The sequence below is a fragment of the Phallusia mammillata genome, chromosome 6 (assembly GCF_965637545.1).
Source record: "Phallusia mammillata chromosome 6, kaPhaMamm4.hap1.1, whole genome shotgun sequence".
NCBI classification, from domain to species: domain Eukaryota; kingdom Metazoa; phylum Chordata; class Ascidiacea; order Phlebobranchia; family Ascidiidae; genus Phallusia; species Phallusia mammillata.
Window position 1 is genome coordinate 25,184,681 of NC_137257.1, and position 17,998 is coordinate 25,202,678.

A 17,998-nucleotide genomic window follows, 5' to 3' on the forward strand; every position below is an offset into this window, starting at 1 on the left:
AGGTTCGCGACTAGGAACAACCAACAGGTATTCTAGAATTTTAAAACAATGGGAGTGAGATTACGGAAAGAGCTATCCCGGCCTAGCACACGATTTAGTGTCAAAATCGTATTCGATTACTTGTATGTTGTCATAGGGGCACGCGAATGACAACTGAAAGTTCGCAGGGTTAAGAAAACTGACACGAACAATGGGTTCGTTCGGGTAAATAATATCCGACAAACGTGCCTTTGTTTCGCTTTTATTGCACAGTCAATTAGGTTTGTGATGTAATAACAAGTTGATACAAATGTGGATTGACACTATTTCTAGGAGTAACACCCGAAAGGGACCAAAAATATGGCATCTTTAGGTGTCCTAAAATGCAACTAAATCAACATTTTATAGTAGAAAAAGCGTGAATCAAAAGTGAATGCTTCAAATTGTTTTCCAAGGGAAGCATTTAAAATCGATATATTAAAGCGGCTATAGGGAAAATCTGTGTCATGCTTCAGTGATGTGCAATGTTGATTCAGGCCAAGCAGAGCACCGGTGTAAGCACACAACACAAACATAAGTCTTTTTGACTCCCAGCAAAACATGTACGTGTGCACTCAAATACGCACAGACAAAGTTATATTGCTGGCTGCTTAACTGCAAAAACAGGGCTTATGTAAGTGCGAAAAGTGTTTAACAGGCTAGCGTTTGGTAAGGATATGCATAGTGTACTTATTCCAGTGTTAGGCAGTTGCATTATGTGTTCGTTTGGTTGTTGGCGCCAATTGAATTAGTTCGTCTGGGTATTACGTCACAGATGGAAGTGTGACGTCGCCATTTCGTGAAACAGACTGACTTGGCAAAGGTCTTTTACAAAGTGGAAGCTTTGTACCAAAAATTCAAAACGTAAACTGGTTTCAATGCAGGTTGTTAACTGTTAACATGTCAATACAAACTATGTTTACTCTTTAACTTTTACATCAGTTGTTTTTAAGCTTCCTGAATCATTTATTTCTAATGACCTTGTTGCAGCATCCTGCCAGCTCAACTCGTAACAGGTTAGAAATGACAGGAAACCCGTATATGATTAATTGAACACAGCTATAGCTTGCACGCTGTTTATACAGCAGAGTCCAGTGTACCATAGTTGTTAGAATAGGCTACTTTGAAAGGACTTTGGACAGCCTGTGAAATATGTTAACCTAGTATAGTGACTGTAAAATGTATGCAGGTAGATTAGGTGTGAAATTTAGTTGTGTAGTAGCATGAATGTTAAAACCATTATGATGACAAGACGAGTATATTGCCCATGACTTTATGGTGCAATGAGCAACGAAGGTTCTGTAGATTAGGTTTCTGGATAATTTTGCTCAGACTCAAGGACTAGTGAAAAAAGACGCTTCAGGTTTTGTTGGCAATCAAGTTGTGTTGCTCAAAGAATAGAAGCAGCAACAGTTGCAACTTCCAAAAAATGGTGGACAAAAGTTTGTTGTAAAGTTGAGACATAAGAATGCTTTAATCTTTAAAAAACATTAAACATTTGATATTGAAATACAATATTTTATTCTGTATTTCTTAAAATAATACTGGTACTACGTCTTGACATAGAAACGCCTTTTGTTCTCTTACGACTAAACTATATTTGCTGTCCAACTTTAAACACAAAGGGAGTAATTTGTTTGTTTAGAGAACTTGTGAAAAGGCCACGACGCAAAGGTCTTTTCGATTTAGATTAATTATTGACGTTTCAATACTGGAAATCGTCTTTTTAGGCGACGCAAGACGAATAAAGCGTTTTAGAATAGTCCTGATGGTACATTTTGTGAAAATTTGTTCGTTTTTGTCCATAAAAATCTTTGTAACATGCAGTTGCTACTGAAAAAAAAACTAGACACAAATTGGTATTTTGGCATGACACACTAAACCACGTGATTATTGCATCATAATGAGCGAAATTTGCGACGTCGTCAAGCTGTCATTGCACGATTTAAACTTTAAATGCTTAGTTGTAAACATCGATAGTAGAAATGTGAGGTTGACAAAGTCTTAAGTATAGAGAAAGGCAACTTGCCAAGCAAGCGATGTACAATACATCACACAGATCAGCTGAATGCTTGTTAATAAGAAGTAAAGTCAAACCCAGTGTACCATACCTAGTGTGGCTGAAACTAAACAGGTTTATTGGTGTACTATGATCGAGCGGTGCTTGTTCTGCCGTTCTGTTAATCCAGTTCAATTTCTTGCACCAGAACTGTGTTTGAAAAAGGTTTACGCAAGGCTTCAGTGATTGCCAGTCGAGCAAGAAAAAATGCGCAAAACAACGTTGGGCTTTGGGCTGAATGCTCTACTAGTCATGCTGATTTGACTTTTAACTGAGGTTAAGTTACAAACTAAGTTCCGTTAGCCTTGTGTAATGTGGTTAGTCAGTTAGTTTACCACAGAAAGGGTCTTTTGTTACGTAATAAATGTGGAACAATGGCTTAAGAACAGGGTTTGTTTTCTAATTGTGGGTTGTTTGTTATGTGTAAAAGTTAAATATACCAGCCAAATGCTTACGTTTCGGTTGTAAAATGTATTGGAAACAGAAACATTGGTTGTAGCTTTCCTACTAGTCACAAACGGCTTACTTCACACTATTACACTACAGCAGCTTTTAAACCTTGATGTTTAATAGGTGATGTTCTTTTAAACTTATTTTATTGATTTTAAATATGTCAGTATAGCAAGTCAACGCACGTTTTAAGTGATTTTGGCTGCACTAGCCTTATTTTAGTTGCCAAACAACAGTATCAAAGTTAAGAAAAGTCCATTGAATCAACTCACGAAAGATTGTATTTAGCATCAACAATTTCAACGTCTCACACATACAACAATGACCACAATGTCTTAAGAAAACATAGCACTAGACCGAAACTATAACTATGAATTTTAACTACGTCAAGTATTTGTTGTTGTTTGACGGAGCGTAACGACCCAGCATTATTGTCGCGAAGGTTCAGGCTGTAAAATGCTGCAGGCTACGTGAAACCAATAAAGTGTTTTCTCATTGGAGGCAGTTGGTCTAGACCGGCACGAAGCTTTTGTCAACAAAATCAAAGCAATGGTTCTTCACAGCGGGTCAGCATAGCTCTGAAGAATTAAATGAATATTAAATGCGTCTCATGGTTTAAGCCGTTTTAAATCTTTGCAGTGATGATGACAACATTATATGATTAACCATCTGTTATAAAATGTATTTACTATTCTAGCAGTTTTGTTTTTGATTACGCATATTTGTTTCAAATGTTTTTTGGGCAACGACTTTATAAATCAACAATGTTTTGACGATATAAATATCTGAGCAACAACACATAACGAAGGCTAGTTTGTTTCTCAAGGCTATAAAACATTTCCATTTTTCCAACTTATTTTTGGCTCAAAACAAATGAATCTGGGCCACGACAGGAGACAAACTTCAGAAGCCGGGCGTTTATAAATAGCTCAATAATTGGCCGCTTCTCAAAACGTAAATGCCCGACTTCCATCATTTCAGTAAACACAACGACGCGTGTGATTATGACGTCACAGACACTATGCGAAGTGGTTTCGAGACAGAAACACACTGGGCAGTAAAAAAGATTTTGAGAGTTTTGGCAGAAAAGCGTTTGGGCCTTGAGGTTTAGGTCGAAAGGAGTGCTCCAAAACAGAACAATGCCGTTGGGAGTTCTTGAACGGTTCTGTCGAAGATAAGACCCTCTTATTGGATTCTTGGAGGGGTTTAATTTGTGGTGTTGCGGTCTCAGTGGTTTTACTGTAGTGATGTGGTTCGCAAAATTTCGGAACTTCAGTGCTAAAATTATGTTCTGCATGAAAAGGGGTTAGATGGGGGAAGGAAAAAAACCGTTAAAACTACGAATTATGTATTGGTTGCACAGATAGTTTAGTTTTGCAATAATCATTTTCATCTTTTGTAACCCAACAACAACTACATCTATTTACTTTGTGTTGTAGACTTTTGATTGCTTTTAGTACCCCTTATTTTTTTTAATTGCAGAGCGTAATAAACAGGTTTGTGACGTAGAAAACTGACACAAAGAATACGAAGACGATTGTGTATCTATGACGAAAACTTCCGGCGGTTCTTGCTGCAGCTGCAAGAATGTTCGGGTTTTCCTGAGGGAACCTCTCCACTCAATAAAGTTGACACAGATAGTAAGTCAACATTCGCATACTTGTTCGCTGTGCTGCTTTCTGTTGCGACATGTTAAAACTACTGCCAGATAGTTGCTGACCCTAAAGGTACGAATTTTTCTTCACTGTAAGTATTTGGCTCGGATCAAAAGAACTGCATGTTAATTGGTTGCCTATGGGCTGTTAGGGCATTTTTGGTCGTATTTATTCCAGCACTTGGCCTGTCAATGCTGAAATTGCCAATCCACACTCAAAGAGCTGTAGACACTACACACTGTTTCGACCTATAAGGTCTCATCAATGCATTTGACAAGAGATTGGCCGTAGTTGTTGGATTGAACAGAATAGGTGAGGCATGTTTTTTTCGCCTGTTATTCTCAAGTTCCATAATCTTACTGCACCAGCCAATACGGCCTATCTCTTGTCACCAGATGCACTGACTAGACTTTATAGGTCGAAACAGTATGCACTGCCTCTGTCTGCAGCTTATCACCTATTGGTTCGATGCTTTTTACACATACAATGAGAAGTAAACAATCTATTTTGGTTAAGCTAAGCCTGAGTCAAACTTTTATCTTTTCCAGGTTATTTAATTTCATGAAAGACTTTTTCATTTGACTTTTGTTTTTCTTGCAGGCGTTTATCATTCTGGATCTCTTAGCAACCGAATCTGCATTCATCTTTCTTCGCTCCATCAAGATCGACTGGAGGAGAGGGGGATTCCCCAGTTTCGACCTCCAGCGAGTCATCCTGATCCTCTCGCTCATCACTACATCCGGGATACTGGTCCTCCTCTTCAACGAGTGGAAGAAGAGGCGATCCGTGTGGAGGACTGCGAGATGTTCTTCCTGCGACGGACTGAGGAAGGATGTCAAGCCATCAGAATATAAATCAGCATCAAGATGTGATTGGGACTTTGCTGTAAGTTGGCGGGCGATAAAAATGTTTGATTTTTGTAAAAAGAGAAGAGTTTAGTAGCTGCAAGACGTGTAAACGTGAACATGTAGTTGGGTTTGATTTTTTTATGTTTGCAAAGCAGAATAAGTTGTAAAAAATGACCCACGTGCCATTAAAACTAAAACTAGAATTTACAAGCGAACCATCAAACCATAGAAAGTTTTCAGCGAAAATTCCGCAAACGCAATTAACCGTCCAATTAACAATGTCTTGACAAAAACTGCAAACGTGTCTGTAAAATTACAAAATAAGTGGCATTTCAGAAGAACTTGATAAAACTTAAAACAAATTCTTTTTCGTTCCAGGATTACATCCATTCGCTCCTCAACGCAGCATCATTTATAGTTTGTGCACTTTGCATGATCGCCTACGTACCTGACGACTACGAGCATCCAATGGAGGTGAGATAAAATGCATTTACATGTTATTTACTCATAAAAGTCTTATCTCTAACCAGAAGTCAAATGACCACAAAACCACGTTTTTACTTCCGTAATTGACGTTACGCAATGTAGCAGTAAACATAATCAAACTTAACACAGTGTATTTTCAACACTTTTGGTTGCAATTTTTGGTGTAAGTGTGTTGTCGCTGTTTAAAATGATTGTGTGTGTGATTGTAAAAAGTGTTTGGTAACAGAGGTGTATTTGTCATATACGACAGACTAAGCCTACTCTCTTATAAGTTACATATCACCCTGTAATAGCGCTGTAACCTTATTCAACCTATTGTGTCTTCCGATTTTCGCTTTCCATAGCGTTCTAACATTGCGCAGGAGCTATTTCCGGCTCAGTGATCGTTAAAAGCCAATTATATGTCGCAACGAATTATTTCACCGTGGCAAAAATCTTTACTAAAAAAGCCTTTCATACTTTAATATACAACAGTTGAAATGTTAGTGTAGGTATGTTGCCGCTCTTTAAAACGATTTTTTGTGGCTTTAAAAATGTTCTGTTACAGAGGCACATGTGGAATAAACGCCAAATTGACTCTTCTGCGAGCCACAGACACCCTGTAAAAGCGCTGTATAGCCTTTGATCAATCATTGTGGCCTTCAGTTTTTGCCTACCATAGCGTTCTAACGTTTCGCAGCAGCTATTTCCGGCTCGGTGATTGCTAAAGACCAATTATGTCGCAATGAGTTCTTTCACCTCGCCAAACAAACTTAATTAAAAAATGGCTGCTTTCAGACTTTAATCTACAACAGTTGAAATCTTAGATGCACAAAACTAATGATGTACCGAAGTTTCGGTTAGCCGAAACATTTCGACTGAATATGCCGTTTTACAATGTTTCGGTTTCGACCCGAACCTTTTCAGGCGGGTTCGGTGTATCACTACACAAAACCACTGTAGTGTAGGTGTGTTGTCGCTGTTAAAAACGATTTTGTGTGTGACTCGAAAACTGTTTTATTACAAAGGTGCATGTGTATTAAACACCAAACTTACTCTTCTGTAAGCGCTGTATAGCCTTTGATCAACCATTGTGGTCTTCAGTTTTTGCCTTCCATAGCGCTCTAACGTTGCGCAGCTATTTCCAACTTGTTGATTGCTAAAGGGCAATTACGTCGCAAACGATTGTTTCACCCGTCAAAAATCTTTACGAAAAAAAGCCTCTGCTTTCAGAGTTTAATCTACAAATAGTTGCAATGTTAGTGTAGATGTGCTGTCGCTGTTTAAAACGATTTTGTATGTTTGGTTACAAACATTTAAGTGTAACATACGACAAACTTACTCTTTTGGTAGGCCTAGTAACATATCACCCGGGCAAATTGTCCCAACGGGTGAAGGGCAAATATGTCGCAATGAATTGTTTCACCTTGTCAAAAAAAATTTTTGATAGAAAATCCACTTCTATCAGATTTCAATCTACAATGTTTGATGTTCGTTTCAGGTTGGAATAAAAGTTGGAAGTTTTCTTCTGGACCTCGTACTTTGTCTTCTCTTCACAAAATCATGTGTGGCTGCCTACATGCACTACCAAGTGCCCGAACCTTGCAAATGTCCGGACAAACTAGCAGGCTTGGGGGTTTACTACGACAGCTCCACCACGCCATCTAGCGTCAGTTTGTCCGACGATGACGCAGAACAAACTGTTTTATTTGTAAAACCGAAATTTCGTAAAGTTGACGGCAAAGCCTATGCTTCTCTTACCACTGAGGACGATATTTAATAAAATCTGACTTTTCAAGTGTTAGTTACCTCTCTTGCGCTGTCTAGCGGATGTGTTGAATTGTACGAAGGCCTGACCGCTATTCTTCAATTGTTTGCTCTTTCATTTCTACAGAATTTCAACTTTTAAAAACACTGAAATATTGCTAGAACAATTTTTTTTTTAAGTCATAAGCTTATTTTGTACTCACGTACCTCGAACATACTCGCTTGGAACGCTGTGTCATAGATTTACATAATTTGTTTTCACCACACCCTGGCCTCAGTAACTCTTTAGCACATTGCCACAAAGTTTAACCGTCATTGGCCAACGCGTACAAAGTTGCGACTTTAAACCCAAATATTTGTTTTTGTGTGTGTGTTTTTTTCGTTTTTTTACTTGGTGCTACTTTGAAGTTCAAACGTGTGCTGTTTTAACGTGCAATAATTTGAAAATGAACGAACAAAGTTTATTTACGCACGAGTAAGGATTTAAATTGGGAAAATCAAGCTTTCCCACTCAAATGACTAAATTTGTTCTAAAACACGAAGCAAGCATAAGAGTTTGTAATCAAAAACACCAATGAACTTTGGTTATGCAACGTAGATTTTAAAACAAATATTTTAAGAATGCGCCACATAAGACAGTCTTTTTATGACAGCACGATCAACTTGGGTCTTACACTGTATAATATGAAATAAACAAACGGTCTTTGTTCAGGTTTTTGTTTATTAATATTTTCCGATGACGCTATTAACGCCACTCTGTACACCCACGTGTTTGTACCAAACAACGAAGCTACCTCATCTACAACGTAAAAGCTCAACAAAGTAAACTGAAACAGGTAAAGAAGCGCGTTCGGTAAGTATCGGACAACATCGGAAATTTTCGGAAAACTTCGGAAAGTCTCGGCAGGTACTCCGTAGTTTTCCAAAAGAAAAATAACGTATTTACAAGGAAAGGAAAAGAACTATTTTGCGCACCGTTCCCCTGGCAACGTACACATGACGTACAGAAGTGGGGAGCGCGATGCGCTTGTCACTAAAGAAAGAAAAACGGAGAAGAATTCCCTAGGTGTGTTTTGAACTCTCTGAATTAGAAGCGCAGGATGCTCGAAATGCACTGGAGGGCGCAGTTGCGTCAAATTTCTAATTACAATTGGGTCCACTAAAATCGGGCGCACGGTTTGTAATCTACGAAATTAAATACAAGATTTTGTGCAGAAAAGCCAATTCACCACGCGAAAAACGAATATTTCAACTAAAAACTATTTTTCTTGGGAATTGAATTACCAAAATGCAACTTACGACACGATATAGTGAAAACAAAAAGCAAAAGATGAATAATGGCGGGTATAAAGCAGGCTTGCGGAACAAACGCCTGCAAAAAAAGACATTGGCACAACGCCAAATATGACGTAACAATCATTAAAAGGTTCCCGAACAAAAGTACGCGGCGATAATAAATAATCGAAACAATCTGGCACCTTCATCTTATCATATTTACACTTTTTACCACAATCTGTCACAAACCGACTTCGCCAACCTTCACTGCGCATGCGCGAACCTTCATCACACGTCACAATCCATTGACATTGTGACGTCACTCTGCGTCTGGTCGCCGTAAAGACACTTCGTGACGTCATTGCTGACCGTAGAACGGCCCAACCCCAGAAATGGGGGGTGAGTAGCCCGCCATGACGTCACGAACGGGGGTATCAGTAGGAGTTGGTGAACCGTCGCGCATGTCAACGCTTTGTTTGAATTTTAGAGTCAAATCTCGAACTACATCTGATTGTTCCATTGTGTCGTCATAATTTGACGTCATAGAGCCGTGATTGTTATTGTTTGTGTTGTAACAATATCCGTTGTTAAAATGTTGATTGGCAAGTTCGTTGCTGTCGGGCGGTAGGAAGGTCGACATGAGTTTGGTGACCGGGCTTTGGGGAACTGTTGGCGGTTGCACGGGCTTTGGGACGTTCGAAGTCCGGCGTACTGAGTTGAATTTACTCGAAGGTTTCCTCCGAATGGTGGCAGTGCCCGGGCTTGTGATTTGAGTTGATATCACTGTAAATGTTTGAGTTAAATAAATAAGAAATCCAATATTGGGGTAAAAATCCGCAAAAACCAACAACTTACTGGTTGGAACGCCGGCTGTGGACGCTGGTCGACGGTTGCGCGCGTTTCCATGGTGATTGTCACGTGATCTAGGCATTGTTGACCAGGTTTGGTAGTCCACGTGACCTGTTACGTCATCGCCATTGGTCGAACTGTAATCTGTGTCTGCAAAGAGATTTTTTGTGTAAATGCCAGGTTTATGAAAGCGTTTGTCCAATTCCTTTCAGTATTTAACGTTTTTGACAAATAGCTATTGTTACAAGCTGGTCCAGGTGTACACCAAAACAAAGTATTAACTAAGGGACATTTGAACTTAATACAGTAAGCCGGTTTTTCTATGGTTCAGCCGGTGCCAGTATATTAAAAGGTGGAACCTGTGTAGGTGGAAATTTAGAATTAAGTAAAATAAGGTTTTATTTTCAACAGCTAGAAAAAAAAACATCATGCAGAAATACACAAACAATAAAAAACTTTGTAGTCAGACCGATTTTATAATCTTACCGTGTGAAGCAATCGTATCTTCTGAACATGCGGGAGTAGTGTTCTGGCTGCTGTAACCACTACTGCTTGAATATTGCAAGCTGTGGTTACTGTTCTTCCGTCCCAGGGTCATGCAGGTAAATTCCCCTTGGATGGGGTTAGGGGTCGCATACAGGGGCCTCGTCAGCTTCATTTCGTCTTTAGCGGGCTGTACCGGGGGCTTTGGTTCGTGAATGGGTCCTTGTCCGTTTGTTATTTCTGAAAACGACAATACAAGGAATTTTAGCCTTCTTTTTCATCAAATGGGTCCTAAACTCAGGTAGAAATTCCCAATTCAAGTGTTACCCTAAATATTAAAACCTTAAAAATGTGTTTTATCCCGCTTTTTATTTTGTTTTCAGACACTGATGATGCTTATAAAAGCGAAGTGCATTTGTTTCGCAAAACAAATCAAACACAACGACAGATTTAGTGGTTTTCACTAGTGATGCACCGAACCCGCCTAAAAAGGTTCGGGCCGAAACCGAATATTCGGCCTTGAGGCCGAATTATTTCGGCCGAATCAGGCCGAACCTAAAATCCCCATTTATGGATGTTTTCAACTGAAACTTTTGTTGTTGATACGAGTGACCTCAATTATGACAAACCAAAATAACTTTCACAATGCGTAAGCTTTGCTAAACTTGTAATATTTTGCAGACAACGTGGCTCGTAATTTATAAATATAACAAATAGTTAATTTATGATGTTTCGTATTGGCGAAAATGAAATTTAAGGCTTCGATTCCATGTAACAAAAAAGTTCGGTTTCGGCCGAATTTTCAAAAAAGTTCGGGCCGAAACCGAAACATTGGAAAACAACGGATTCGGCCGAAAGGTTTCGGCCAACCGAAACTTCGGTGCATCACTAGTTTTCACACTGAATTTTCTTGATCTGATTGTTATGACCCTGAATCGTAGCGGTTGTTTTACTTGAAAGGAGATTTCATTGACAAGAAAAGATTTACTTGAAATGATGTATTTTAAATTTTAGGTTTTCTTAAAATTTTTATGAATTAAAAAATGTGAAGTGGGGATTTACCTTCCGGTGGTGGCGGGGGCAGTGGTTCATCAGAAGCGGGGGCTTCTCCTGGGGCCAAGTCTGGTGGTGGTGGGAGGGGCAGGGAATCTTCATCTACTTCCTGAGTCCCAGTAAATATAAACGCGGCGGGTTTTGGGGGTCGTTCAGGGGATTTTAGGCCCCCGTCTACAGTGACATGACTTGACCCCGCAAAATGGGGCTCAGACACGTGACGTAGCATAGGGGGCGGTGCTTTCCCTTCACTGAAGCCACCCAATGACTGACGGTGCTGCAGGGTTCCGTGGTGGGGTCGCGGTGACAGTACTGGGGGTCCGGTGGGCTTGCTGGGTAGAATATGGTTGGGGTTAGGTGATGATGGCGGCTGCTGGTCGTAGGGACCTGGAAAAAAGGAAATAATATTGTCCGAAATGCTAATATGGGAATAAAATTAACAACGAGAAGAAAAAAAAACAGTTACACCCTTTTGTTGCATACAAAGACGATTAAAATATTTTTAAAAACACATCAATTACGATTTAGTTATTTTACATTTAGTGCGTCACCAACTAGAGCATGGCATGAAGGGGTAAAAACTTGTTTAAAAAACATTTTTTCTGTCAAAAATCAATGCTATGACGTCATACGGCTTGTGATGGCATCAATCGTAAATTAAAAGTTAGTTACTCTACACATTTTAAGTCACAAATTCAGAGCATGGTCTGAAAGGAGAGAAAACGTTGTTCGAGGAAACCCATACCTGGACGAGACCAGTCCTTCCACGAAAGCGGTCTGTTCGGTCCACTGTGTGGCACCACAGAATCGGGTAATTGAGCTGAGTTGGGTCGAGTTCGGATGAGCGGAGATACTATGTCCGTAGTGTTGTCCAAGTTCTGGTAAAACACAGAAAATAAACTTAGGTATAATTTTCACTGTTTTGAATAATCTGAGCAAAAAATCAGAGCCAGTATATTGATGTAAAACATAACGACGTTTCGACAAGTGCTATTGTCATCATCAGGTTATAAGAATTAAAACGACAGAAGGCATGCAACTAGGTGACGCACAAAGGAAAAAAATGGCGACTTTGAATTCTTATAACCTGATGATGACAATAGCACTTGTCGAAACGTCGCAAAAAATAGGTATTTTATACCTTGTCATTAGGTAGAGGAGGTTTGGCCGTTATTTGGGGGTTCGTTTCGTTGGATGAGAGATTTATAGGTGGCATTGTGACGTTGCTGTTGCCCTGGGAGACGAATCCAGAGTCATGTGAAGACACAGATGAGAGTCGAGCCACTGCAGAACCAGCTGGAGCCGATTTACATGAAGTCGGACTTCCTTGTCCTGTTGTTGTGGTGCTCGTACTGCTACTGTTCGTACGACGGTGAAAACTCTGCGCAGAAGGAAATAATTTCCTCATAAAATACATTAAAACGTTGATTGCACTTGTTAGAAATTTATCCATTCCCATAAATGCAAATATGTGAATCAATTGTGAAATGATAGCACACAAGTACTATTGAAGGTGTTGTACCGAATCAGCCAGTCACCATGCATTCCCACATATGGAAAAGCGTACATGGTAGAAAAATCTAGCCTGCGGTGGGATTCGAACCCACGACAGAAGTCTTTCCGGAACTTTTCAGCATTTATGTTCATCCTAATCAAATTAAAAAAATCTGTATTGCGATTAAACAGAAGTCTTATTTACGATCATAAACAGTAGTGGCCTAAAACCGCACTTTAGCAATTAAAGTCCAATAACTTTCTTATCAAATCGTTTTTTGTTCAACATTTTCACGCCTTTTCGTGCTGTATATTTAGTTGCATGTGTTTAGTAGGCAGTTTCCTGCTGGCATGTGGATACACTGTGGTTAGGGTAAAATCGACAATGACTGTGCAGCATGGTGGGAAGCTTGTACGAGACAAACAAGCCGTAAATACTGATTCGGTTTAGCGCTGGGCTGATCTGACGAAACAAGTTAATAATTGGCTGGGGTTTATTGGGGCTAGGGCCGGAAGCAAATACAAAGTTTACTGGCTACGTTCTCACAAAGAACTTTACATACAATATTCTATTTGAATAAGGTATACACCTAAATCATAAAATGCATATGCTAAGACAGTGTGGTCCAACTTTATTTTGTTGCGGGCCATTCAAAATCGTTAACTTACAACGCGGGCCAAGGTTTAAATATTTGCAGAAAAAAACTTTTCTGGGTCAAACTCTAGAGTAACTATATACCTTTTTTTACATGTAGATAAGTTTATTTTCATATTTTATAGTTATTTACTAAGTAGAAGCTGTCAAAAACATTCAGTTTCCACTCTAACGCAAAAATGCCCCTGAACCGTTTATGGAAGCAGAACCCTTTATTACATAACAATGCCTTGTCATGCGTCACAATACGAGATTTTACAGTATTTAGTGTGTGTTAATCCTCACATTTTAAAACCATTGAATTATTGAAAACAAAACTTATAGTTGTCATTAAAATGTTGGGACTTATAATTCGCGGGCTAACAAAATTATCTCGCGGGCCACAATTGGCCCGCGGGCCTGCAGTTGGACCACGCTGTGCTAAGAGCTAATTTTTGGATGTTTTTGACGATTGTGATGATTGTTTTTGAGGAATTTTCACTTGCCAAGAAAACTGTAACTGAGACCAACAAGCACAGGAAATGCACAGGTCATGTCCTATTTTGTGTCATTTTGATGTTTTTTCGCTTTTACTTTTTTAGTGATGGTTCTGACAGGCTTTTACTTGCCAAGAGAACTGTGGGTTAGTTTTGAGTACGTTGACATAAAGCTAAAAGCAAAAAGCACCTATTGCGAAGCTAATGCATAAACCAAAGCAACATTCTCTTTAACTTCCCCGTTGTTGTCAGCAAACTTGCGCAATTTCCTCTCAACTAAATGAAAAACTTCCCCCAGTCTAATAAGTTCAACTACAGTACAGAGGAAAAATAAAAGAACTGCGAACTTTAACATACAATAAAACTACTCAAGGCATCCATCTGTTTTGATACCAAAAAGTGTTTGTTAAAATGCTCGTCTTGTATTTACACCAAATAATGTTGAAATATTTGACATTTCTCAATATAACCCAAGTGTGTTTTTATCTATTTAACATAGCTTTATGTTATTTAGAAGAAATATAATTTACCTGATATCTGTGATGGTGAAAAGTTGATGACGTGTTATGGTTTAAAGAACCGCTTGAACGGGAATCGGAACTGTTCAAACTGTGGAAGAAATAAAAGACTTTTTAATTCCATAGATCATTTTTACACTATCTCTTTAAAATAAGAAGCCCTAATATGCATCTATGAGTATGACCCGTTTAAAATGCTAGCTTGACACCAAAACACAGTAAAACAGCTAGCATGTCTTACGGACATGTGAATGCATGTTATGGACATGCATCGTAACATCGCATGTGACACCTCTTGTACATGTTAACAAGGTAACGTTGAACGCCTGCTGTTAAATTTACCTGCACAACGAAGATTTCCTGCTTCCGCTGAGCCCAGGTGAAGCTGGGGGGCTCGAAGCGTTGAAGGTTCCAAATCCACCGTTGTTTAAATTCGAACCATCCTGTTAAAATAACGTCTGGTTAGTTGTGATTGAAATTACAGGATGTTTGGATGCAAATACTCAACCCGGTCCGGTGCTTGTTACCGGTGTTCTATGTATAACAATTTAGGCTTCAAGCATACAACCGTTTTTGAATGTATAATTTTGGGACTTGTGTATGGACCGCTAGGTCATCCGGGGTCAAACTTCAAATAACTAACTAACATGTGTGTAAATTTGAACAAGTTTGAAGCACTCTTTCTTGACAAAACGTATGGAACAAACCAGCGTCAATCAGGCAAAAACAACATGTGCCCCCTTCAAAAAAGGACACTTAAAATCAGTTATTTCAGCTTCAAGAAACAAAGATATCAAAGTGCATTAACGTATATGTGTGCTCGTAAAAACAATCGTTTCAGCTAGGTCATAAATGGCAATCTTCTTATATAGGGCGAATTTATGCATGAATGTCACAAGCACAACTTACAGGTAAAGGGGAGTTAGGGGCTTGGCCGTTGATGCAGACGAAATCTTGGACGAGTTGATCAGTTGATGTCGGGAGTTGTTTTGGATTACGACACAGCCTCGTGACATCACTACCTAACTCGTGGAGATGGCTTACTTCGTTCATCATTGAGATTTGGGATTCCTGCAAAAAATAGTGATACAGCGTAATTCTTGTGCCCGCCTTTAGACACTGAAGATAACGCATGGGCGAAATATATTTATCTGAATTCATAAGGATGAATGACAAAATGATTTAATAAATTTGAATCAAAAATAGAGTTAAGTTAATATACATGTTGTGAATGTTTATTTTGTTATACCTGCATTTCGATTGGATAAAGTCAGTAGAAAAAAGCAAAGAATTTTAGCTTAATAATATGATTTACACACATGTTTTGTTAGACGAGGCTTTTTGGAAACAAATCATTACAATAAGTTGCTGCAAGACTTCCTAAATCGAGTCTAGTATTGTTATTTAAACTATGATATTTTTTAAATCACACATTAGCGCTTTGAAAGGATGTACGATGGTAAAACAACTCGTTTTTTTACGTTTTTAGATTCAATTTAACTTGCTGGCATAAAACTTCTACTTCTAGATTTCACATCTACGACCCTGACACAAAAAAGGTTGATAAACACAACGAAAGTAATCACTAAGGTGACAAACTCGGATTGAAGGTCAACAAAACAGGTTTGAATTACGTCGAAAGGTCAAATGAAGTTAATCCGCAAAACGACAATGAAAAACAAAGTTCGTCCAATCATGGCGTCTCACTGACACACGAGATACAAAAACACGAACAATACGCCGAAAAAATCACCTCATTATTTCGGCAACGGACTGGAATAAGATTACAAGACTGAATGAGCTTTGGGGCGTCTTTGTACACAAGTCATATTGATAGCACAGTCAAGGCTTACTTTATGCCGGTGCCAATGTGAAAGTGTCATATAGTGAGTGAGTGGCAAGATTAGCCCAAAGTTTGTGTCCAAAACACTAACGGCGCCGGTAGGAGCTTATCAAGCGATCACGTGGCATCAACATTACACAGAAACCGTATTACTCGAAAACAGTGGTTACTTGTTTGTGAATTGCAACTTCGCTATTTCACTAAATACGGTAGTAAATAAAGATCCATGGTACGGGGTACAAAGACTATTTCTGCGTCAATTTTAATTTCAGAAAAAAATATTTTTTTTCATGATCTTGAAACTGAAATTAATTCAAATTTTCATACTTTTTCAACTGTAAAAAATAAACTTTTTTTCACTTATAACATTTCGGTTATTTTAAGCATACACACATCTTATTTGAAATGTAAAATTGTACGCAATTGTGAAGTGCACTTGCTGGTGTATAACACAGCAGAAAAAATGTGTATTTTTACAAAGTTTGTCTAGTAACACAGACAAATTGCATACCATTGTCATCACCACCAAACTCTATTCACATTATTTCAATGGCTATTCACAAAAAGGCGGAAGTCTTTATCCTGGTTTATTTGATCAGGGCAAAATTATTTCTTCGCGGAGGCAAAAGTTCAACAAATATTTTTTTAGTGATTCATGTTAGGTTAAAATTTTTATGGTAAGCTTACAGGTATTTGTAGGATGAACTCTTAGTAAATTACGCCACCCACATATTCTGTGCTTACCAGGTATGTTAATGGCCATGTAAGGTAACGCTGTGGATTATTTATTGTGAATCAGCAAATATTTCACAATAAATTTGACTTTCATGAAATTTAATAATATGACTCAAGTGAGAATAGGCTCTTTTTCAAAAAATGATATAAATTTTATATGTTTTGTTAATAAACCCAAAATAGTAAGCACACTAATATTTACTGGAAAAAAAACTGTTTATTTTAGTTTTTAAAATAATGAATAATAAGGTTGTTACACATAAAATTCCTTTCCACAAATTGGGGTATTTTTGTATTTTTTTGGTGTCATTATTTGTGATTTAAAAAGGTTTGCAGCAATTTTTCCACATTTAAACCATTAATACCACAAAATTGTTAGACTTGGACAAATATTTTTAAGTCCTAAGTAATTTGGGGTGACAAATTTAACACATATGTAACTTTAGGAGTTAACCAACCCAAATATAACGCACACAGACCGCAGATCATAATATATTTGACAGAGTTTTGAACATTACACATTGGCCAGACACAGGAGACGTTCGGTAAACAGTAATTAAGCTGACGGACAAAGTTTAGTGCGAACAAAGTCTAGCGCGGAGCCAGACACCAAAGTTTAACAACTCAACGCTACTACAACGTTAATTGTTAACTTAGACAAAAATCATCGATGGTTTGTTAGTGTAAATGTCATATTTTATGGCAATCATATGAGAATATTGAAAAGCAGAAAAATCAAGGTCATTTGCCAAAATGCAAAGGTCAAAAAACATCATAAAAAAGGCAAATATTTCTTTTACAAAAATGTTTTAGGTTCTAAACTGTTTATAGAAAGAATTTTTACATGTGGTAAACTTTATGTTTGTTAATAATTTGACTGTATTAAATGCACAAAGTAATTTGTCACTTTCTAAAATCATAGAAACAATCCTGGGGAATTAACGACTTGTTATGTACAGCACAAAGTGTAATTAATTAATCTACATTTGTATGTTTTGTTGATTAATTTACCATGGTGGTAAGAGCTAATTTGCATGTGACATTTTCAAAGTGTAGTTTATTATGTCAACTGTCAATTAGACCTCATCACTTTATAGGTGTTATTTTCAATATGTCAACAAATTCCTAGAAACGACATGCAGCAAGGTATGAAATGTTAAACCTCTCAAAAATGCCATTAAGCAAACAGGTATTTCATATGCTTCGAATGTGGTCGGTCCAAAGGACATAATGTGTAATTAACGCAGGAAAACATTTGAAAAGTTGAAATGAGGATTATTGATTGGCAGTTAATAAGCATGTTTGGTGCTTCGCAAAGCCTGTCATTTTATGCCACCTACCAAGTTGTTGCCTGG

General features: G+C 38.2%; 2 protein-coding genes across 3 annotated transcripts in view; one reads left to right on the plus strand and one right to left on the minus strand.

Moving 5' to 3' along the window:
* Positions 1 to 2,227: 2,227 nt before the first annotated feature.
* Positions 2,228 to 7,974, plus strand: LOC145232230 (uncharacterized). The gene is made up of 4 exons (XM_080096780.1): positions 2,228 to 4,167; positions 4,783 to 5,067; positions 5,409 to 5,504; positions 6,997 to 7,974. The coding sequence occupies exons 1-4, from the start codon at positions 4,075 to 4,077 to the stop codon at positions 7,273 to 7,275; spliced, it is 753 nt and encodes a 250-aa protein (XP_079952906.1). The 5' UTR covers positions 2,228 to 4,074; the 3' UTR covers positions 7,276 to 7,974.
* LOC145232228 (protein MTSS 2-like) overlaps positions 7,966 to 17,998 on the minus strand; it is a 29,354-nt gene continuing 19,321 nt past the window's right edge. For both annotated transcript variants that reach the window (XM_080096779.1, XM_080096778.1), the window contains 9 exons: positions 14,975 to 15,136; positions 14,408 to 14,508; positions 14,078 to 14,156; positions 12,064 to 12,303; positions 11,668 to 11,800; positions 10,932 to 11,309; positions 9,873 to 10,109; positions 9,393 to 9,536; positions 7,966 to 9,320 (listed from right to left, as the gene is read on the minus strand). In XM_080096779.1, coding sequence (XP_079952905.1) covers positions 8,896 to 9,320; positions 9,393 to 9,536; positions 9,873 to 10,109; positions 10,932 to 11,309; positions 11,668 to 11,800; positions 12,064 to 12,303; positions 14,078 to 14,156; positions 14,408 to 14,508; positions 14,975 to 15,136 — 1,899 coding nt within the window. In that variant the 3' untranslated portion in view covers positions 7,966 to 8,895. The remainder of the gene's footprint in view (positions 9,321 to 9,392; positions 9,537 to 9,872; positions 10,110 to 10,931; positions 11,310 to 11,667; positions 11,801 to 12,063; positions 12,304 to 14,077; positions 14,157 to 14,407; positions 14,509 to 14,974; positions 15,137 to 17,998) is intronic.